At 53.4% G+C, this 21,562-nt stretch overlaps 1 protein-coding gene and 1 non-coding gene across 5 annotated transcripts; both read left to right on the forward strand.

Annotated features, from left to right (window-relative positions):
• The first annotated feature begins 3,637 nt into the window (after positions 1-3,637).
• On the forward strand, positions 3,638-19,822 carry Prrc2a (proline rich coiled-coil 2A). Of its 4 annotated transcripts, none has more exons than XM_075979385.1 (31): positions 3,638-3,783; positions 5,601-5,775; positions 6,262-6,439; positions 6,769-6,868; positions 6,956-7,028; positions 7,337-7,480; positions 7,638-7,789; positions 8,302-8,381; positions 8,544-8,686; positions 8,972-9,062; positions 9,156-9,366; positions 9,676-10,144; positions 10,479-10,669; positions 10,824-11,124; positions 11,448-11,658; positions 11,803-13,656; positions 13,977-14,245; positions 14,448-14,578; positions 14,782-14,911; positions 15,016-15,101; positions 15,251-15,484; positions 15,602-15,742; positions 15,857-15,928; positions 16,418-16,585; positions 17,994-18,076; positions 18,202-18,412; positions 18,512-18,610; positions 18,702-18,914; positions 19,105-19,199; positions 19,293-19,383; positions 19,482-19,822. In XM_075979385.1, the coding sequence occupies exons 2-31, from the start codon at positions 5,664-5,666 to the stop codon at positions 19,620-19,622; spliced, it is 6,474 nt and encodes a 2,157-aa protein (XP_075835500.1). In that variant the 5' UTR covers positions 3,638-3,783; positions 5,601-5,663; the 3' UTR covers positions 19,623-19,822. The 4 variants fall into 4 exon arrangements, with proteins under 4 accessions (XP_075835500.1, XP_075835503.1, XP_075835504.1 ...); XM_075979388.1 differs by having other exon boundaries at positions 3,645-3,783; positions 10,830-11,124; positions 19,482-19,821; XM_075979387.1 differs by lacking the exon at positions 3,638-3,783 and adding an exon at positions 4,670-4,694 and having other exon boundaries at positions 19,482-19,821.
• Positions 5,940-6,071, forward strand: LOC142855193 (small nucleolar RNA SNORA38). Its single transcript, XR_012911456.1, has one exon. It is a non-coding gene; the product is annotated as a small nucleolar RNA SNORA38 (small nucleolar RNA).
• Positions 19,823-21,562: the final 1,740 nt, after the last annotated feature.

A 21,562-nucleotide genomic window follows, 5' to 3' on the forward strand; every position in this document is an offset into this window, starting at 1 on the left:
CAGCTTCCTGGCAGATAAGCCTAGGATCCTCCAGTTCTTGAGACCAGGCAGTATTACAGCTGTTGGCAGGGGGTGTCCAGGACCCATCCTGAAAACCTGACAGCTCTGGAACTCTTACAGTAACTGGGCTGAAGAAGTTTCTCCTCTCTGGTTCATTTGTTCATTTACTTATTTATGTTTTGTTTTTGGAGACAGGGTTTCTCTGTGTGCAGCCCCGACTGCCCTGGAAATTGCTCTGTAGACCAGGCTGGCTTTGAACTCGCAGAGATCTGCCTGCCTCTGCTGGGATTCATGGGGTGTGTCACCAGCTCCTCTCTGGTTGGCTACAGATTCCTACCCTTTGGCCTCTGCTTTTGCTCTCCATCCTTTATACTTGTCCCTGCCTACACGCTCCCTCGGACGGATCCAGTCTGCTGCTCCTCTTCGGCTGTCAGGCAGCTTGCCTCTGCCACCTCGGTGCTGTTCACACTGCCAGCTCAGCCCACACTACTGAAAGCGGCGAGAGATCACCAGAGAGGTGTCTCATTGGGCCCTGTTCTAGCACCGAGGGAGGCAGCATCCCATGGGTGGGCTAGCACCAGTCACAGCAGAGCTCCCACGGAAATGCTCGAGCTGTAAAACTAGGGGAACTGTCCCTTTAGCAGCAGGCAAGGCAGCATCTCCACCAGGCCGCGTGGAAATGGCGGAAGATCATCTAGAATTCACGAATGCCTGTGAGAGCAGAAAGGTCAGTTGCAAACCTTTTGAAACGGCCCTGCTGAGCTGAACCTTCAGGAGCTGGAGCCATCAAACGACATTGTTTCTTCAACTGTGGAATGTGCAAAAGAATGGACGTGGGAGCCGGACGGTGGTGGCGCAGGCCTTTAATCCCAGCACTTGGGAGGCAGAGGCAGGCGGATCTCTGTGAGTTCGAGACTAGCCTGGTCTACAAGAGCTAGTTCCAGGACAGGCTCCAAAACCACAGAGAAACCCTGTCTCGAAAAACCAAAAAAAAAAAAAAAAAAAAAAAAGAATGGACGTGGGCAAAGTGGTCTGGCAAGCTTCTGACTAACAAACCCCGCTCTCCAGGAAGCCAGGGAAGGCAGGGAGAACCCAACAAATGCCACTGGGGAGGCAAACTGTCTGTGTTCCAGTGTCTTTGCTGTGTACAGGGAGTGAGGAGAAGGGGTGCTTACAATAAAAACTTAAAGAACTTATTGTAAGCACTTAATTCAAACAGTGGTTAGTACCCAGTGCCCCAAGTAGGGTGTTTGAAGAATACAAGCACGTGTTCATTCTTAACTGTGCCCTGCTAGCTTTTTGTCGTCACTGTCTGCACTGGACAAGTGATTCCTTTACTTACCTACATCAGCTAGGCACAGGCCTGCAGACCTTTGTACAGATATTTCTTTGTTTAGAGTGTTGGTTACAAGTTGTTATGGATAATGAACAGGAATAAAGCTAAACAAAGGAGAATAGACTCAGAGTATTTGTTTTGAAAAGAAAAAAAGGGGGGAAATGCTGTAAAGATTTGTTAGTTGTATTGGTTTAATAAAATGCTGATTGGCCAGTAGCCAGGCAGAAAGTATAGGCGCAGGGTGGGGGGGGGGTACCAGAACAGGGGAATTCTGGGAAGAGAAAAGCTCAGTCTGTAGTCATGATCTGGACGCAGAGGAAGCAAGATGAGAACGCCTCACTGATAAAGACACCAATCCACATGACTAACAGACAAGAATTATGGGTTACTATAAGATGTAAGGATTAGTTAATAAGAAAGCTTGAGCTAATAAGCCAACCAGTTTATAATTAATGTAGGCCACTGTGTGTTTCTTTGGGATTGAATGGCTGTGGGACTGGGTGGGACAGAAACCTCTGTCAACACCTCTGCTTACCTCTATCAGCTAGGCACAGGCTGCAGGCCTCTGCTTACCTACATGAGCTAGAGAGAGATGCTGGTACTCATGGAGGCCAGAGACAACCCTGGCTGTCTGCCATCCCTCAGATGATGTCCACCAGGCTAGGCTGGCAGGCAGTGAGCCCCAGGGGATCCACCTGCCCCGGTCTCTGCAGCACTGGGATCCCAAGTGGATGCCAAGTTCTATGTTTCCACACCCCCCCCCAGCATGTTTCTTGAGGTTTCCTAGAGCACTTACACCCTGCTCTTACCAGCATAGGCAGAGTGTCTTCACCTCCACAGTATTCCATGTTGTCTCTGGTACTTCAAACTGTTACTGATAGTTGCTGGAGAGATGGCTCAGTTAACAGCACTTTTCTTTCAGAGAACCTGGACTTCATTCCTAACAGCTACATCTGGGGGTCCACAACCACCTGTAACTCCAGTTCTAGGGGATCCAACATCGTTTTCTGAGATCCACCCAGGAACCCATGTGGTGCATATGTGTACATGTATCCATACACAAAAATTAAAAATCTAAAAAAAAAAGTCAGTTCTGGGGTCGGGGAAATGGCTCAGTGGATGAAATACTTGCTATGCAGCTGGGATCCTCCTAAGTGTGGATCTCATGAACTCAGGTACAGGCTGAACAGATCACATGGATTTAACTCCAGCACAAGGGTGCAGAGACACGAAGATCCCTGGAGTTCAGTGACTAGTCCATCTGCTCACCCAACCAACTATCCAGATTCACTGAAAGACTGTTTCAAAAAATGAATATACAAGGGAGACCTCCGAATGTCAACCTCTGGCCTGCACAGCACCCATAAAGGCCAGAGCGCCGCTCATACACATCAAAAAATTAGCAAGAAAATGTTGAGTAGGCCTGGTGAGACGCAAAGATTTTACAGTCAAGTCCTAAGAAACAAAGAGGGGGAGCAGTACTACCTTTAAAACTAAAACTCATTGTTGAAAGAACACAAATCGCCAATAAACCATAAAATATTTTTTGAAAGTTACAGGGCATAAAACTAAATGTCCACCTTGGTTATTCACTGCTAAAATTTGGACGAGTGGGTCATCCCTCGTCTTTGTTCAAGTGATTTGCATATATTATGCAAATACCCAGAACCGCTCGAAGAACGCCTCAGCGGAGAAAGTCAACGATACAGTCCTCCGCGCCCTTTCATTGGCTCGCCTCGCCGCTCATTTGCATGACGTGATTGACAGGCTGAAAAGCCCGCCTCCCTGAAGCGTTCACCTCCCCCGAATGGACGCCAGCCCTGAGGCTCTTCCAGGGCCTACGTGAACTCCTCCCTCCACTAAGTGATCCCTTCCGCTCGTCGCAGTTCTTCCCGTCCTCTGGCCCGAAAGCGTCGGGCGCCGAGCATCCTTTTCCTGCGCCTCTTGCTCTCAGCCCGTCCGCGGACACAGCACGCATGCGCCGCCTCTTCCTCCCACCATCCGTCGTGTAAATTCTGCGCCCAACGGCCCGGCATTCCTCCGGGCCGACGCGTCTCAACCGCCGACGCCAAGGCGCCGCCCTAGCCAACCGGCGTCCTAGCGTCCGTAAGTCCCTCCCCTTTATGCAAATATCCGCCGCACACGGCCTTCGTTTTTAAAGTAGGAGGGACGGCCCTGAGACGCGGAGGGGTCGGGGAGACAGGGGCCCGCCCTCTATGCAAATAAGGGGGCGTGCCCAGCCGCGGAGAGAGGCGGGAGGCGGGGGGGTGCTCCCGGGGGCGGCGGTTGCCCGGATGGGCCGTTAGTCGGAGCCCAGCCGCGGAGTGAGCGAGGGAGACGGGAGGAGCCGAGCGCGGCGCCATCCGCCGCCATCCGCCCCCGCCCCGCCGCCATCCGCGCCGGGGAGCCTCTGAACCCGGGTTCCGGACCCCCGCGCACCCGGCCAGGTGAGTCTGGGCGAGCCGGGCGCTGACGCCCTTTCCGGCGCGGGGCGGCGGCGGCGGCGGCGGGCCGGGGGAGAAGCTGCCATCAGCCGCCGCCATCTTGTCCTCCTGCCGCCGGCCCGCCCCTCCCCCTCGGCCTGCGCCGGCCGCTCCCAGGCCGCTGTGGAGGGTCCAGGGGCTGACGGCGGTGCGGTCGCCGCGTCCCGGGTGCACTACCCCGCTGCGGGCCGCAGTGCCCGGCCGGCGCCCCGGGCCCCCCGGCCCATCCGGGACCCTTCGGCCGCCTTGGAGGGTCTCTCCGCGCTGCCGCCCGGCGCCATGGTTCCCGTCCTGCTGCGTCTCGGGCCGAGTCACCCCGGTTCCGGGGCCCTGCTTTCGTCCAGCATCTCTGCCTCTCTGCTCTCTCCATTTTTCCTGCTAGCCGGATCTCCTCCGCTCACCGCCTTTATTCCCGGCTGTCTGAGGCTGCCTCCTTCTCAGCCATTCTTGCTCCCATATATTATTTCCTTCCCTCCTTTCTAGTTGATTCTCTCTTATTAGTTTAAATTTGTCTGCTCTGCGGTTTTTCTGCTCCCCGTTTTTCACCGTAGATGTCAGATTGGTTTCCTTCTGTGCCCGTAGAGCAGCCCCCATCTCCTTGTCTCGGGCTTATGGTAAAGTTCTTTCCCAGGTTTGGGCTTTGATCCTGTGCCTGCCTGCTTTCTTCCTATCTTCCATCTCTCCTCCACACCGTTCCCACCCACAAATGACTGCCTGGTCGCTCTAGAATGCACCGAGATGGAGCGTTTGGCCTGCCTGGGGAGTAAGGGTTATTAAGAAAAGAACTGACTGCCTGTGGGAGATTTCATGAGGATAGAAGATGAAGCTGGTTCTAGTTTGGGCTCTCTGGGCTCATGGGTACAGGGTATTTTCAGGTTAGCTTCATAATGCTTTTTTCCCCCTCGGTTTTACATAGAATACACCGGAGTCCGCTAGTGTTTTTTTTTTCTGCGAGCAGCATTGTTTCCAAGACCCAAGATGGGGGCAAGTTAAGGAATGATAGATGGAGTATCCTGCTTACAGTGGGTTTTGTTCAGCCTGGCAGTGTGTGGAGCCCCTGTTGTTTAGTAAGGCTTATTCTGGCACCAGCTCCCAGTCTGGCATAGCAAGCTCATAAAAATCCTTAACCTCCCAGCATACCTTCCTTCAAACCTCCCCAGATGGGACTTAAGGCTGCTGGGAATGGGACCTGGGACACAGAGCCCTGGGGCATGATTAGGGAGCTGGTGTCTAATAGGTTGGTAGTCCTGAGTTCTCTTACAAGCTCGATGGAATTGTGTGCCTCGTTCTGGTTTTCTCTGGGGCTTGGACTTGGTTGTCCAATTTTATCATGTATCTCTGATTATTGGAGAAGTGGAAGACAATTGCTTTTCGGATAGCAAGAGAGGCAGCTGCCATTTCTGTTTTGTTTTTCGAGACAGGGTTTCTCTGTAGCTTTGGAGCCTGACCTGGAACTCCCTCTGTAGACCAGGCTGGCCTCGAACTCACAGAGATCCGCCTCCCAAGTGCTGGGATTAAAGGTGTGCGCCACCATCTCCCGGCTGCTGCTGCCATTTATAAAGTGGCCCAAAGGGTAGCGCCTTTATATCAGGAAGATACTATTGTTTTATTTGTTTTCTTTGTCAGGATGTGTCAGGGAGAAAGGACTGGCTATGGGGGCTGAGTGGATTGTGGTCACTTAAGAGTCTATAGTAGTTTACTCAAGCTAGAGATGAAGAGAGCTTCTAGACTTTTGTTTGTGAAGGGGGCAGAATCTGAGCTGCCTACTGTCTGACCCACAGGCACCGGCTCGTTTTGGGGGAGGTGCCTGCAGGACCCAACGTACTCAATGAGCTTCCAGCGCAATGTCCGATCGCTCGGGGCCGACTGCCAAGGGGAAGGATGGAAAGAAGTATTCCTCGCTCAACCTGTTTGATACGTATAAGGGCAAGTCCTTAGAGATCCAGAAACCCGCCGGTGAGGGTCCCGCAAAGATGTTGTTAGTGTTTGAAGGTTGAGCATGTGTTGGATGTAGACTCCTTGAACAAAAGTAGCAAACAGACCAGGGGAACACTGAAGAGCTCCTGGTCTCATCTTCAGTGTTGGGTGGGGGTGCTGGGCTCTGGGTAAAACACCAGTCATCCTCCCCACAAAGGCGTGTTTTTGGTTCCTTGTCCATGAACGCGTAAGAGTCGGAGGCAAAGAAATGTGGATTTGCAGAGATCTGGGACCTGCTTGCTCCCCGCAGGCTCCGGATCAGCTGTCCCACAGAGAAGCAGTGATTATAATGTATTCACCTTTGTCGGGAAAGCTTGGAGATTATTGAGTAGTGGAATGGCTTCTGAGAGAAATCTGTAGTGAAAAGGTAGTAGAATGCTGAGGGTAGTCTAAGTGGGATCTGAATGGGGACTGCTAGGTCTTCCCTGTGAGATACTGTTGACCCTTTCTCCACCTTTGCTTCAGTTGCCCCTCGACATGGCCTGCAGAGCCTCGGAAAAGTTGCCATTGCCCGGCGTATGCCACCCCCAGCCAACCTTCCAAGCCTGAAAGCCGAGAACAAAGGCAATGACCCCAATGTCTCACTAGTGCCGAAAGACGGAACAGGATGGGCAAGCAAACAGGAGCAGTCCGACCCCAAGAGGTAGAGGCCTGGGGAACCTAGAATGATGAATGAGTCTTTTAGCTTCGAACTTGAGAAAATATTAAAGCGCGGTCTGTTCCAGACAAATGAGAACCAGAGACAGAAGCGCATTTTGCACCTCTTCTGTTAGATGACAAAGGAATGTAGCCTTAAGCTTAGACAGACGGGGAGAGAGCAAGAAGAAAGAGCCTGTCTGAGAGCTAGTTTGTTCCTAGTATTTGTAGATGATAGTGATGGTCTAGGGTTAGCTCCAACTTTGTATCAGTGGGAGAACGAAGGGAGAGGCATCTCAGAGTATGGATAACCTTTCCGTCCTGCTATTCCCCCAGTTCCGATGCCTCAACCGCTCAGCCGCCGGAATCGCAGCCACTGCCGGCTTCACAGACGCCTGCCTCCAACCAGCCGAAACGACCCCCAACAGCCCCAGAGGTGCCTGGAGAACTGGAGGGGTTGGAGGAAGAATGATGCTTACTCTTCCCTCCTCGTGACCATTATTAATTACCTTTGCTTCTCCAGAACACTCCTTCGGTTCCAAGCGGGGTAAAGTCCTGGGCACAAGCCAGTGTCACCCATGGAGCACATGGGGATGGTGAGTTCAAGAGTGTTGGAGGTCGCCAGGAGGCAGAGGCAGGTGGACCTCTGTGAGTTCGAGACCAGCCTGGTCTGCAAGAGCTAGTTCCAGGATAGGCTCCAAAGCTACAGAGAAACCCTGTCTTGAAAACCCAAAAAGAAAGTGTGAGATCACTGTCATACGGGAGCCCTGCATTCTGCACTCACTCCGGCAGTAAAGCTCCGGGGCCTTTGTCTAAATCTCATCCTCCCAGGACCCAGAGCCTTCCACTGTATGAGCACGCTCAGGAAGCGAACTCTGTCTGACTCGTGCTCTCATTTCAACAGGTGGAAGGGCATCAAGCCTACTGTCGCGATTCTCTCGAGAGGAATTTCCGACCCTGCAGGCGGCTGGCGACCAGGACAAGGCTGCCAAGGAAAGGGAGTCTGCCGAACAGTCGTCTGGGCCCGGACCAAGCCTCCGCCCCCAAAGTGAGTGACCGCCTAGCATAGCCAGGCTAGCGTCTGGTCCGTGGAGGAGCTAAATGTTGTGTTACTAATGTTCCTCCCCATCATTTTTGATGCATCCACTTGCTCCCAATCGGTAATAACTTCTCTTTTCCCCCTCTTCACATTTTTCAAAATACAGATTCTACAACTTGGAGGGACGGAGGTGGGCGTGGCCCTGATGAACTGGAGGGCCCGGACTCCAAACTTCATCATGGTCATGATCCCCGGGGTGGGCTGCAGCCTTCGGGTCCACCCCAGTTCCCTCCCTACCGCGGAATGATGCCGCCCTTTGTGAGTTTGGCTATCCAGTCTTGGAGTGGTTTCACTAAAAGCCAGAGGGTTAAGTAGTCAAGATTTAGGCAGGGTATTGGTGGTTCACACCTTTAATCCCAGCACTTGAGAGGCAAAGGTAGGCAGATTGCTGTGAGTTTAAGACCAGCTTGGTTTGTAGAGGGAGTTACAGGACAGCCAGGGCTATACAGAAACTCTGTCTGGTGGTGGGGAGTCAGGATTTAGTCTTTAGAAGGCAGAAAGTAAACCCCAGTTCGGGGAGTGGTAGGGAGTGGTGTAAGCCTTTAGCCTTTAATTCCAGCACTCCAGATGAAAGGATGATGGAGCTCTGTGAGTTCAAGGCCAGCCTGGTCTGCCAGAGTGGGTTCTTGGATAGCCAGGCCTACACAGAGAAACCTTGTCTTGAAGAAGAAAAAAAAAGGACCCCAGTGAGATGGGGTTGGGAGGAGGATGTGTTTAAAGGGTTGGCAGCTATCTATCTTCTTAGCAGCGATTGTTGGGCCCTTTTGCAGATGTATCCCCCATATCTCCCATTCCCTCCGCCCTACGGACCCCAGGGGCCTTATCGATACCCGACTCCAGATGGGCCTGGGTAAGCAATCAGATTCTGAGTTTGTTCCTGGGGACAGTGTTAATAAGCTGCTTGGGAAGATGTGTTTGTACCCAGGAGGTTCAGTTTGTATGCAGTTCTACTACATACTGTATTTAATATTGTGTCCCCCCACACTTTTTTTCTCTCTCTCTCCATACACAGCCGTTTTCCTCGCGTGGCGGGCCCCCGGGGCTCAGGGCCGCCAATGCGCCTTGTAGAGCCTGTGGGTCGGCCTTCTATTCTTAAAGAGGATAATCTCAAAGAATTTGACCAATTGGACCAGGAAAATGATGATGGTTGGGCAGGTAAATTTGGATCTTAAAAAGTAAAATCTGACAAAGAAATGGTGGGTCATCTGAGAGAGCAGCGGGCATGGAAGGGATGCATGGTAGAGGCCAAATGCTGCACAGCGTTGAGAGGAGTGAGGATGCCAGGGCTTGGGCAGCAGCTGAAGGCTGGCTGGGTGGGCGTGGTTAGTGTTGGTTCATTTTGCTGTTGTAGTTCAGAAGATGGGTTTTATTTGGGGAAAGTATCTGAGATTGGAGCACAGACTGCTTGGCTTGCCTACTGTCAGCTTTCTTTCACCTCAGGAGCCCATGAGGAGGTCGACTACACTGAAAAACTCAAGTTCAGCGATGAGGAAGATGGGCGAGACTCTGATGAGGAAGGAGCTGAGTCCAAGTGAGTTAGGGCACCAGAGGAGAGAAGGGGGCTTGTTTTTCTGTTACATAGACTCCTGGAGGGCTGAGTTTAAACACACTGGTTTATCAACAGCAAGGATTCCCAGTCAGCTGCTGCTGAGGAACCTGAAGCAGATGTCAAAAAGGGCACTTCTCCTGGCAGTGAGCCACCCCCTCCCAAGACGGCCTGGACAGAGAACTCAAGGCCCCCAGAACCGGAGCCCGCTCCTGCTACCCCAAAACCTCCCCCACCTCCACCTCACCGGGGACCTGTGGGGAACTGGGGCCCCCCTGGGGAATACCCAGTGAGTATCTACAGTGAGGGCTTGAGAGGGTCAGTTGTGGGAGGCATCAGGAATGGTGAATAAGCAGTAATAACAAGAAGCGAGGGGGCTGTCCAGTATCTCAGGAAAACTTGGGAACATTTGGTTCTGGGGGTGGGGGATGAGTTGGGATGCTGGGAAGGAAGGCCTGCGTTGTTTAGGTCTCTAAAGGAACGGTGAGGATGAGGAGTTCGCCTCCACCCACAGAGACCTGTAACTTCATGGCCTGCCGCTTCCTGTTGATTGGTCTTTGAAAGAGGTAGAAGGTAGAATGACTGATACCTGTTGCAGGACCGTGGGGGTCCTCCCTGCAAACCCCCAGCCCCCGAAGATGAGGATGAGGCGTGGCGGCAGCGTCGGAAGCAGTCTTCCTCAGAGATTTCCCTGGCAGTGGAGCGTGCCCGGAGGCGACGAGAAGAGGAAGAGCGCCGCATGCAGGAGGAGCGCCGGGCAGCCTGTGCCGAGAAGCTCAAGCGACTCGATGAAAAGTTTGGGGCGCCTGACAAGCGGCTCAAAGCAGAGCCTGCAGCCCCACCTGCTACCCCTCCTGCCCCAGCTCTATCACCTGCAGTCCCCAAAGAACTCCCTGCTCCTCCAGCTCTGCCGTCAGCCCCAGCGCCAGAGAAAGAACCTGAAGAGCCAGCACAAGCCCCTCCTGTGCAGTCCACCCCCAGTCCAGGTGTGGCTCCAGCTCCCACTCTGGTGAGTGGTGGTGGCACTGCCAGTAGCACCAGCAGTGGCAGCTTCGAAGCCAGCTCAGGTATGCAGAAAGGAATAGGCTGCTAGGTGCTCGTCCTGTGAGGATGCTGGGTAGTAAAGATGGTGTCATGGGAAGAGAGCTGTGGGTGGTAGGGAAAGAAGGGGTTCTGTTTGGGATATCTGGGAAGAGGATCTAAAGCGTTTTTGTAGCACCCAAAGTGGAGCAAAGCGTTTTCTGGTGTTTCACAGAAGTATTTGAGGCCTTGAGGTGTTTTCCCAGGTCTTAGACAGGATGGGCTTTAATATAGTTGGTATTTGGTTGGGGGTTGGAATTTCTGGGTAATTTTTTAGCTGTTTTAATGAACTGAACCTACTCACTCTGTTCTTTAATGCAGTGGAACCCCAACTGCCTTCAAAAGAGGGCCCTGAACCACCAGAAGAGGTTCCTCCACCCACCACACCCCCAGCCCCAAAGATTGAACCCAAGGGTGATGGGGTTGGTCCTACTCGCCAGCCTCCCAGCCAGGGCTTGGGCTACCCAAAATACCAGAAGTCATTGCCACCTCGCTTCCAGCGGCAGCAACAGGTGAGGTCAAGTTCTTCCCTTTTAGGCTGTTGTCTCTCTGCCGTCTTCAAGCAGTGTTCACCTTTTGACTGTGTTCCTGGTCCACCCACCCCGTGTGTGTTTGTCATGCCTTCGGCTGTGAACTGGTAACTCTCTCCTGACTTGTTGTTGGCAGGAGCAGTTCCTGAAGCAGCAGCAGCAGCAGCAGCAGTGGCAGCAGCAGCAACAAGGCACTGCCCCTCCTGCCCCAGTGCCCCCGTCACCACCACAGCCTGTGACCCTGGGAGCTGTACCTGCCCCACAGGCACCACCCCCACCCCCCAAAGCCCTGTACCCAGGTGCTCTGGGCCGGCCCCCACCAATGCCTCCAATGAACTTTGATCCCCGCTGGATGATGATTCCTCCTTATGTGGACCCTCGACTTCTTCAGGGCCGGCCCCCTCTGGACTTCTACCCTCCTGGTGTGCATCCCTCTGGTAAGGGTCCACTGGAGTGGTGGGGAGCTCCCTGTTCCAGGAGGAGATACTTTGTATGACAGATTGCTGCAATGGTGTCTCTGCTTAGTCCTTCTGAGGGTCTTGTGAGAATAGGCTTGGGGAAGAGGTAAACCAAGGTCCTTCATTGGGCATGGTTTTTGAGGGGCTTGATTACTTCATAGGGGAGCTGAGTGCTTGACTGTTTTCACAAGAAAAGAGAAAACCCAGACTTAGAGAACAGGAGGTGCAGGTGCTGCCTGTGTGCAAAGGGAAGATAACGTTGGTGTGGAAAGCCTGACAGGGTAGTTTCTTTGTTTTCTTAGGTCTGGTTCCCCGGGAACGGTCAGACAGTGGGGGCTCAAGCTCAGAGCCATTTGAACGCCATGCACCCCCTCTATTACGGGAACGGGGCACCCCACCAGTAGACCCCAAGTTGGCCTGGGTAGGAGACGTCTTTACCACCACACCTACTGACCCTCGCCCTCTCACCTCACCTCTGCGCCAGGCAGCAGATGAGGACGACAAGACTATGAGGTGAGTTGCTAGGGAGGAACTGCGGCCTGACCATGTGCCAGGGTTATCTCAGGAGACGGGGAGTCCAGGGGAAAGGAGTGTCTAGGTCAGAATGCACTGAGTGTGTGCTCATCCTCATCCTGACAGACTTCTGTTTCTCCTCAGGAGCGAGACTCCTCCAGTACCTCCGCCCCCACCTTATCTGGCTAATTATCCCGGTTTTCCTGAGAACGGAGCCCCTGGGCCCCCAATCTCTCGCTTCCCTCTGGAGGAGCCAGCTCCTCCAGGACCCCGTCCACTACCTTGGGCCCCGGGCAATGATGAGGCTGCCAAGATACAAGCTCCACCACCCAAGAAGGAACCCCCCAAGGAGGAACCGCCACAGGTGTCAGGACCAGAAGCAGGCAGAAAGCCTGCCCGTGGAGCTGGAGGTGGAGGCCAAGGACCACCACCACCACGCAGAGAAAATCGTACGGAGACTCGATGGGGCCCTCGCCCAGGCAGCTGTCGTCGTGGGATCCCTCCAGAGGAGCCAGGTGTCCCTCCTCGCCGAGCTGGGCCTATAAAGAAACCGCCACAACCTGTCAAAGTCGACGAACTGCCTCCTAAATCCCTAGAACAGGGGGATGAGACCCCCAAGGTTCCAAAGCCAGATCCACTCAAGACAGCTAAGGGGAAGGTGGGCCCCAAGGAGACCCCACCGGGGGGGAATCTTTCTCCTGCTCCTAGGCTTCGGAGGGACTATTCCTATGAAAGACTAGGTCCTACATCGTGCCGGGGTCGTGGCCGAGGCGAGTATTTTGCCAGAGGAAGGGGCTTTCGGGGAACCTATGGAGGCCGAGGTCGGGGAGCCCGGAGCCGAGAATTCCGAAGTTACCGGGAATTCCGAGGAGATGACGGGCGTGGCGGTGGTGCAGGGGGACCAAACCACCCTTCTGCTCCCCGAGGCCGCACTGCCAGTGAGACGCGAAGTGAGGGTTCAGAGTATGAAGAAATACCCAAAAGACGCCGCCAGCGTGGTTCTGAAACAGGCAGTGAGACGCATGAGAGTGACCTGGCCCCCTCTGACAAGGAAGCCCCCCCACCCAAGGAGGGAGTACTTGCTCAGGTCCCCCTTGCCCCACCACCACCAGGAGCTCCCCCATCGCCAGCCCCAGCCCGATTCTCTACTGCCCGGGGTGGCCGTGTCTTCACTCCAAGAGGAGTGCCATCACGTCGTGGCCGAGGTGGGGGGCGGCCTCCTCCTCCTGTTTGCTCAGGCTGGAGCCCTCCAGCCAAGTCTATGGTTCCAAAGAAGCCTCCGACAGGTCCTTTGCCCCCAAGTAAGGACCCCTTGAAAGAGAAGCTGATTTCAGGGCCCCTGTCCCCCATGTCTCGAGCTGGCAACATAGGTGTAGGCATGGAAGATGGGGAGCGACCCCGACGGAGGAGACATGGCAGGGCTCAGCAGCAGGACAAACCCCCTCGTTTCCGGAGGCTGAAACAAGAACGTGAAAATGCAGCCAGAGGAGCTGATGTCAAGCCCCCTTCCCTAACCCTTCCAAGCTCTACCCCTGGACCCGAGGAGACTCTGGCAACAGTCACTGTTCCCCCGCCCCCTCGCCGCACAGCTGCTAAATCTCCTGATCTGTCAAACCAGAACTCTGACCAAGCCAATGAGGAATGGGAGACTGCATCAGAGAGCAGCGACTTTGCCAGTGAGCGCCGGGGTGACAAGGAGACTCCCCCAGCAGCACTTATGACCTCTAAAGCTGTGGGGACTCCTGGGGGCAGTGCAGGTGGGTCTGGACCAGGCATTTCAACCATGTCTCGCGGAGAGCTGAGCCAGCGAGCCAAGGATTTGAGCAAGCGGAGCTTCTCAAGTCAGCGGCCAGGCATGGATCGTCAAAACCGGCGCCCAGGCCCTGGGGGCAAGACTGGCAGTGGTGGTGGCAGTGGTGGTGGTGGTTCAGGCCCTGGGGGACGGACCGGCCCAGGACGAGGGGATAAGAGGAGCTGGCCCTCTCCCAAGAACCGAAGGTGGGTGAGGGTAGATTGCTAACCGTTAGAGTTGCTGGGGTGAGGGGATGTCAGGTGAGGGTGGGTGCCAGGGAGTTGGGGACATGTAGATATGTCAGGCATCAAGAGGTGCCATAATTCCTCCATCTTGCTAAGGGCAGTTAGTGAGCGGAAGAGTTGGCAGTCCTCATGCTTGTTTTCCCACTCGGTAAACAAAACTTTGAAAGGGTTTTATCGGGAGAGAGCAGGGTACCAGTGGAGAAGCTGGAAAACAGATGCTTGACTTGTAGGACAGAATAAGACTTTAGTGAGCCCTGGAGCTGATGCTCTGCTTTCTCCAGCCGGCCTCCCGAGGAGCGAGCCCCGGGGCTTCCTCTTCCTCCACCGCCCCCCAGCAGTTCTGCTGTCTTCCGCCTGGACCAAGTTATCCACAGCAACCCGGCTGGCATCCAACAGGCTCTGGCCCAACTTAGCAGCCGCCAAGGAAATGTAACTGCACCAGGGGGGCACCCAAGGCCTAAGCCTGGGCCTCCCCAAGCCCCTCAGGGCTCCTCCCCTCGGCCCCCAACCCGTTATGACCCCCCAAGGGCCAGCAACGACATCAGTTCTGGTAAGCTGGGGGCAAGCAGGTGTGAATGACTTCATCCCCAAAGGTCAGGTGCTGGAGTGGGGAGCATAAGTTCGGCCTGGGGGCCCTGTTATTGGGTTCAGCCATGAGTAGAGCTGGAAGGACTGGGAGGTGGAGTTGGGAGAGCAAGCTAGGGTCGGTGGTAGAATGAGGTAGATGCTGACAGTTTTCCCCTTTTCCCCAGACCCCCACTTCGAGGAGCCAGGGCCGATGGTGAGGGGGGTGGGCGGGACTCCCCGGGACTCTGCCGGGGTTAATCCCTTCCCCCCGAAACGGCGGGAGCGGCCACCCCGAAAACCGGAGCTGCTGCAGGAGGTGAGGGATGGGGCTGGAGATGGGGTTTCATTGCACTCTCACCTTTGAAGGCTCTTGGTTATGCTTTCTGTTGTGAGCCCTCACCCCAGATTCTCGTTAGCGGTCACCACTTGTCTCCCATGGATCTGTCTCCCCTGTTGCTGCTGCTCCCCACTCAGCCCCAGCTTATTTGTGTTTTGCCCTTCTGGGTTTTCTTTCCTTAGGAGTCTGTGCCAGCTTCTCCTAGCTCGGGATTCCTAGGCTCTAAGCCTGAGGTCCCAGGCCCTCAGGGAGAGTCCAGAGATTCGGGCGCAGAGGCCCTGACCCCCCACATCTGGAGTCGTTTACATAATGGTGGGTAGAGCTGGTGCAGGGGAGAGACTGGAATTGGGGGCAGGGTGTGAGGTGGGCCTCAGAACTGTTTTCTCACTGCCTGCTTCCTGGTTGATGTTCTCTAGCCACAAGCCGAAAGAGTTACCAGCCCGGCTCCATAGAGCCCTGGATGGAGCCCCTGAGCCCCTTTGAGGATGTGGCAGGCACAGAGGTGAGTGGGTTAGGAGGTGACAGTGATTTTTGTTGAGTGTTGTTCATGTTTTCTCATCTGTCCTGAATCTCCTTTTCTCAGTGTGTTGAGGTACGTGTTAGGCATTAGGTGTTTTCTGCTCTTAACTTGACCTCTCCTCCACTCCTTAGATGAGTCAGTCTGACAGTGGGGTGGACCTCAGTGGAGATTCTCAAGTGTCATCAGGTCCCTGTAGCCAACGAAGTTCCCCTGATGGAGGACTTAAGGGGTCAGCAGAGGGACCCCCCAAGCGGCCTGGAGGACCCTCACCCCTGAATACTGTTTCCGGTGAGGGTGCATCTGGCTCTGAACCCTCTGAACCTCCTAGGAGACGGCCACCTGCTCCCCATGATGGGGACAGAAAGGTAAAAAACTTACCTGACCGTGTCTGTCAGCCTTTCTTTGTCAGTATGTAGTGGGATTTCTTGGATTTTTTTTCCCTCTGTCACCCACCAACTGTACTTTGTTGTTCTCCAATCTAGGAGCTGCCCCGGGAGCAGCCTCTGCCTCCTGGCCCCATAGGAACAGAACGATCGCAACGCACAGACCGAGGCCCAGAGCCAGGCCCCCTCCGGCCAGCCCACCGATCTGGCTCTCAAGTTGAGTTTGGCACTACCAACAAGGTCTGAATGGGCTGAACTTGGGCGTATCCTGGGTTGGGTATGGAGAGTGATGACAGGTGGGATGGGGGTTTGAATTGTGGGACTATCCTGTATCCTCCTCCCCCCATGTTACAGGACTCAGACTTGTGCCTAGTGGTAGGAGACACTTTAAAAGGAGAGAAAGAGTTGGCGACATCAGTTACCGAGGTAGGTGGGCTGTGAGTTTGGTGGGAAGGCCCGTGAACTCTGATGACGAGACACGGGAGTAATGATGAGCATCTAGACCAGTGGTGTCCTCTGTCTTACTAGTGCCACAGCCCCCCCCCATGCAGTTCATGTGGTGGGGGCTTCCACAGAATAACATTATCTTGTTGCTACTTAGTAACTAATCTTGCTATTGTTAAGGGGGCTCAGAGGTGAAGGGCACTGGCTGTTCTTCAGAGGTCCCGAGTTTAATTTCTAGCAACTATATAACAGCTTACAGCTATATAGAATGAGATCTCTTCCGGGATGCAAGAATGCACCCATACAAAACACTGTATATGAAATAAATCTTAAAAGAATAGTAATGTAAATATTAGGTATGAAGCCCCTGTGGAAGGGTCATTCAACTCTTAAAGGGATCACAACCCACAGGTTGAGGACTGCTGATGTAGAATGTCAGACTTCCTTCTTGACAAGGCTTTTTTTGGCCAGGCCATTCCCATATCCAGAGACTGGGAGCTGCTCCCGAGCGCTTCTCCTTCTACTGAGCCACAGGCCAAGAGCCTGGGTTCTGGGCCCTGTGGTCCAGAGCCCAGCCCTTCAGGTCAGCGCCTGTACACTGAGGTCTTCTATGGCAGCCCTGGACCTCCCAGTTCCCAAGTAAGCGCCGTTTTTCATCATTTGCCCCCTTTCTACTCTTTTTTTCCCCTGTTGTTGATGTTTTCCACGTGTCTGCCATGTTCTGGGATTAAAGATGCGCTCTACCAACATACCCAGCAGATGTGTGTGCCCGTGCATGCGCTACATCTGCCAGCAGAGGGTGCCGTCCTCTCCACCAGGTGACCTGGGTCAGCAGAGGGTGCCGTCCTCTCCACCAGGTGACCTGGGTCAGCAGAGGGTGCCGTCCTCTCCACCAGGTTACCTGGGTCAGCAGCAGGTGCATTACCTGCCGAGCGGTGTCTCTTGCCCTGAAGTTGGTTAATTATAAAACATTTTGTTGTATGTTTTTCTTTTTCCTGCAGTGGGTAGGGTGGTTAAGGCTTTTGCTCAGGAATTTGTTTTTGTTTTTGATGGCATGTGTTAGATTTTCTATTGCTTTGGCAATACCTAAGACCTGTGGTTTGAAGGTTCTTTGTGGTGAGACAGATCAGCTGCCTGCTGGAGAGCTGACTCAGGTTAAGAGCCTGTTTCCCAGAGGTCCTGAGTTCAATTCCAGCAACCACCCAGTGGCTCACACCATCTGTAATGAGATCTGGTGCCCTCCCTGTGTGCAGGCAGACATGTAGGCAGCGCTGGGAAGGGCAGAAGCAGGTAGATCTATAAGAGCAAGTTCCAGGCCTGCCAGGGCTACATAGAGAAACCTTGTTTCGAAAAAGAGATTTTTGTTTTTGCCTGTATTTGTCTGCACCATGCGTATACAGTGCTCACAGAGGCCATAAGAAGACATTGATCCCCTTGGAACTGGAGTTGCAGGTGGTTATAAGCCACCATGTGGGTGCTGAGGATAGACCAGATCTGGAAGAGCAGCTAGTGCAGATAACCAGCCTTGCATGTACTCAGTGGGTGTGTGTACATGACCGCAGGTGCCCATGGAGGCCAATGGCGCTGATCTCCCTAGAGCTGGAGCTGTAGATGCTGTTGTGCCTGTTCTAGCAGCTGAGCCATCTCTGCAGCCCCCACTCCTGCCCTCTTCTCACATTGTGAGACAGGGTCTGGCCTTGAGCTTACTCTGTAGTACAAGATGGCCTTGAACTTGATGCTTGTCCCCTTCCTAGGAACTGGGATTCCACCAGGCTCCTCTGTTACTTTTTCACTTTGATTCTATCCAGGCCCTTGGCCTGTAGGATGGTGCTGCCCACTTTGAGGTGGAAAGTGCACTTTCCTGTCGCCTGTGTGTTACTCAGTCCTGCTGACAGCCAGGGTTACCCACCACACTGCTAGAGCACAGACCTGGGGCTCGGGCGGCAGAGAAGCCCCCTCTCTACCACTGCTGTGTGTATCCAGCCCCAGGTTACCTTTTCTTGATCAAAGATATTGGAACTGCTTCTGCCTTGCTGTTCTCCATCAGGTCTCTGGGGGTGCCATCGACTCTCAGTTACATCCCAACAACGGAGGCTTCCGTCCTGGGACACCCTCATTGCACCAGTACAGGTAAAACTAGATTCCTACAGACCTCTGAAGGAAATAGAGATGGATTCCAGGGGCGAGGGTACCAAATAATAGGTTAAGGTATCACTCACACTAAGAATAACATCTCCTCCCTAACTTCTTTCCAGGTCACAGCCCCTGTATCTACCCCCAGGTCCAGCCCCTCCCTCGGCACTGCTCTCTGGGGTAGCTCTCAAGGGCCAGTTTGTGGATTTCTCAGCACTGCAAACCACAGAGCTGGGGAAGTTGCCTGCTGGAGGAGTTCTCTACCCTCCACCTTCCTTCTTCTACTCTGCAGCTTTCTGCCCCAGCCCCTTGCCTGACCCACCCTTGCTTCAGGTATGAGGTGGGCGGCTGCTAGGGCAGCGGGGAGGGCGCTCATGGGGGACTTGACCAGTTTACAACCTGGGGGTGACTTTCCCTGCCGTCTCCCAACAGGTACGCCAGGACCTCCCGTCCCCGTCAGATTTCTACTCCACTCCTTTGCAGCCAGGTGGTCAGAGTGGCTTCCTTCCCTCAGGGGCCCCTGCTCAGCAGGTATCTGTCATCTCCACTCCTTCGCCTGACTTAGTTGAATTTTCTCACGTGCCTTGCTGCCCTAATGGGCTCCCTGGGGTTCTTGTTGCAGATGCTTCTGCCTGTGGTAGAGTCACAGCTGCCAGTGGTAAACTTTGGCTCCCTGCCACCAGCGCCACCTCCTGCTCCACCCCCTCTTTCTCTGTTACCTGTGGGTCCTGCTCTGCAGCCCCCCAGCCTGACCGTGCGGCCCCCACCTGCTCCTGCTACTCGGGTGTTGCCTTCATCTGCCAGGCCCTTCCCCCCTAGCTTGGGGCGAGCAGAGGTGAGGTGTGGGGAATAGCGGCTGAGCAGTGAGGTGGCTGTTGGGTGGAAGGACTCAGTAGTCCACGTTTGAGTGGATTTTGAAAGATGGCGAGGTAGAGAGATTCAGGGTCTGTCCCCCCAAAAAAGGAAGAAAAAGGGTGAATAGATCAGACTGGAGGTTCATAGGGTGAATCGTCTTTTATCTTCAGCTGCACCCAGTAGAACTAAAGCCTTTCCAGGATTATCGCAAGCTCAGCAGCAACCTTGGTGGTCCTGGGTCATCTCGGACTCCCCCAACTGGAAGGTAAATAGGAATATAGAGACTCTGCATCCTCAGGAGTTTTCTTTGAAACCAGGACAGGTCTTGGGCTTGCCTTAACCAAATTTCTTCCTTTAGGCCCTTCTCTGGTCTCAATTCCCGTCTCAAGGCCCCACCTTCCACCTACAGTGGAGTATTCCGAACTCAGCGCATTGACCTCTACCAGCAGGTGAAGGAGAAACCTTGTGACCCCAGCCTTAGCTTAGGTTCCCTTCTGAGCTGCTGAAGGATTGGTGACTTAACTCTTCCGCATGTGCCTATCCTCAGGCCTCCCCACCAGATGCCCTGCGCTGGATGCCGAAGCCTTGGGAACGGACAGGGCCACCTTCTCGAGAAGGGCCTCCCCGAAGAGCAGAGGAGCCTGGGTCCCGGGGGGACAAGGAGCCTGGATTGCCCCCACCCCGCTGAGGGAATTCCCCTTGACCCCAACCCCCCGGGGCTTGTATATAGATTATAAATATATAAGGGGGAAAGGGGTGGATGGGGAGGGGTTGTGGGTCTGGAGCCTCACTTCCCCTCTTCTCTTCCCCTGGTCCCCTATCCCTGGGGCCGTTTGTTAAAAAAGAATAAAAGAATTTAAAAAAAAAAAGTCACTTGGGGGATTAACTAATGTACAGTGTGTTGCTTAGTGATGTATACAACATTCTGTCTGCATGTATGCCCACACGCCAGAAGAGGGCGCCAGATCTCATTACAGATGGTTGTGAGCCACCATATGGTTGCTGAGAATTGAACTCAGGACCTCTGGAAGAGCAGCCGGTGCTCTTAACCACTGAGCCATCTCTCCAGCCCCCCACCCCCAGCTTTTCTCTTTTAACTGGCTTCTGGGACTATAACCTGTTTCTTATTTGTTTGGGGTTTTTTCAAGAAAGGCTTTCTCTGTGTAGCCCTGGCTGTCCTGAACTCACTCACTCTGTAGGCCAGGCTGGCCTCCCACAGAGATCCTCCTGCCTCTGCCTTCTGAGTGCTGGAATTAAAGGTGTGCACTGCTACCACCCAGCTCCCCTTTCTTGTAACCTTGACTAAAATGGCTGAAGCTGCCAAGTTCTGCTTGCTGGAACTACTCTCATCCAAACATTTTCATAATTAGTTTTGATGGTTTCTAAAAGTAAAATTGTGTCACATTGAGCATAGCTTTAGCCAAGGAGACCTCACAGTAACACTTTCTCCAACAAAGCCACACCTAATAGTGTTACTCCCTATGAGTTTATGGGGGCCAATTACATCCAAACCACCACATTCCATTCACTGGTTCTCATAAGCTTGTAACAATATAATACAAATACATTTAGTCCAATTTCAAAAGGCCCCATAATCAATGACAATTGTCTCAACACTCTTAACTAATCCCCTATAAAGTCAGAAGATCATATGCTTCCAACATATAGTGGTATAGAATATTCATTACCATTCCAAAACAGGTTTGAGTGAGGAAATGCTGGACCAAAGGAACACCGTAAACCAGCCCAGCAGACTCCAAACTGCGTCTCTAATGAGCTCCAACTTTCCACTGCTAGCAGCTCTCCTTGCTAGATTTCCATTGCTCTAGACCATATCCTGACACATGCCTGGCCTCGGCATCTTTAGCCATTGAGAGAGATTCCATAACTCTTCTTGCATCTCTGACTCGAAATTCAGAACCATGTGGCCGAAGCTGCCAAGGGCTGGAACGTGCCCCCTTGTTCAATTACAACTTCACCACCTTTCTGTTTTCCATGGTTTCCTTCACTGACTAAAACTAAAGCCGTTCTGTAGATGAGACTGGATCCACCACCATCCTAATGCTGGGTGGGGTTATCAGGCTTTTCTTCAATCTGTTTACACTTCCGGGGTTCCTTTTCTCAAGTAGTTCATTTTGTATTTTTAATTGCTCAGCTTGCTCCTTTTCATTATAGATCTGTGTACGTGTGGCAACAAATAACCAAGCCATAGTCACTACTGAGCTATCTGGAAATCTTTGTCAAAACTATCCATAAATCTTCGATTTAGCCTCAGGCACTTTTTTGTAGAAGAGCAGAAAGTCACATTCTTCATCAAAATATGATAAGCACATCTCTAGCCAACATATTAATATCCCCCTCTGAAACCTCTTAAGCCAGGGCCCCACAGTTCAAAATACCCCCAGCACCACACTGCTACTGGCACCTCCTTTTCCCTACTAACATGGTCCACTAAGTCCCATTTAATGTACTTAGCTACTTAGCTATCCTAATCAAAAACTCCAAAAGCATGGTCAGGCCTATCATGGCATTACCCCAGTTCTTGGTACCAACTGTGAAGAGACACAATAGCCATGCAACTATGGGGTTGGTGTATAGCTTCAAAGATTTAGTTACGCTCAACATAGT

Source organism: Microtus pennsylvanicus, chromosome 7 (assembly GCF_037038515.1).
Source record: "Microtus pennsylvanicus isolate mMicPen1 chromosome 7, mMicPen1.hap1, whole genome shotgun sequence".
NCBI lineage: Eukaryota > Metazoa > Chordata > Mammalia > Rodentia > Cricetidae > Microtus > Microtus pennsylvanicus.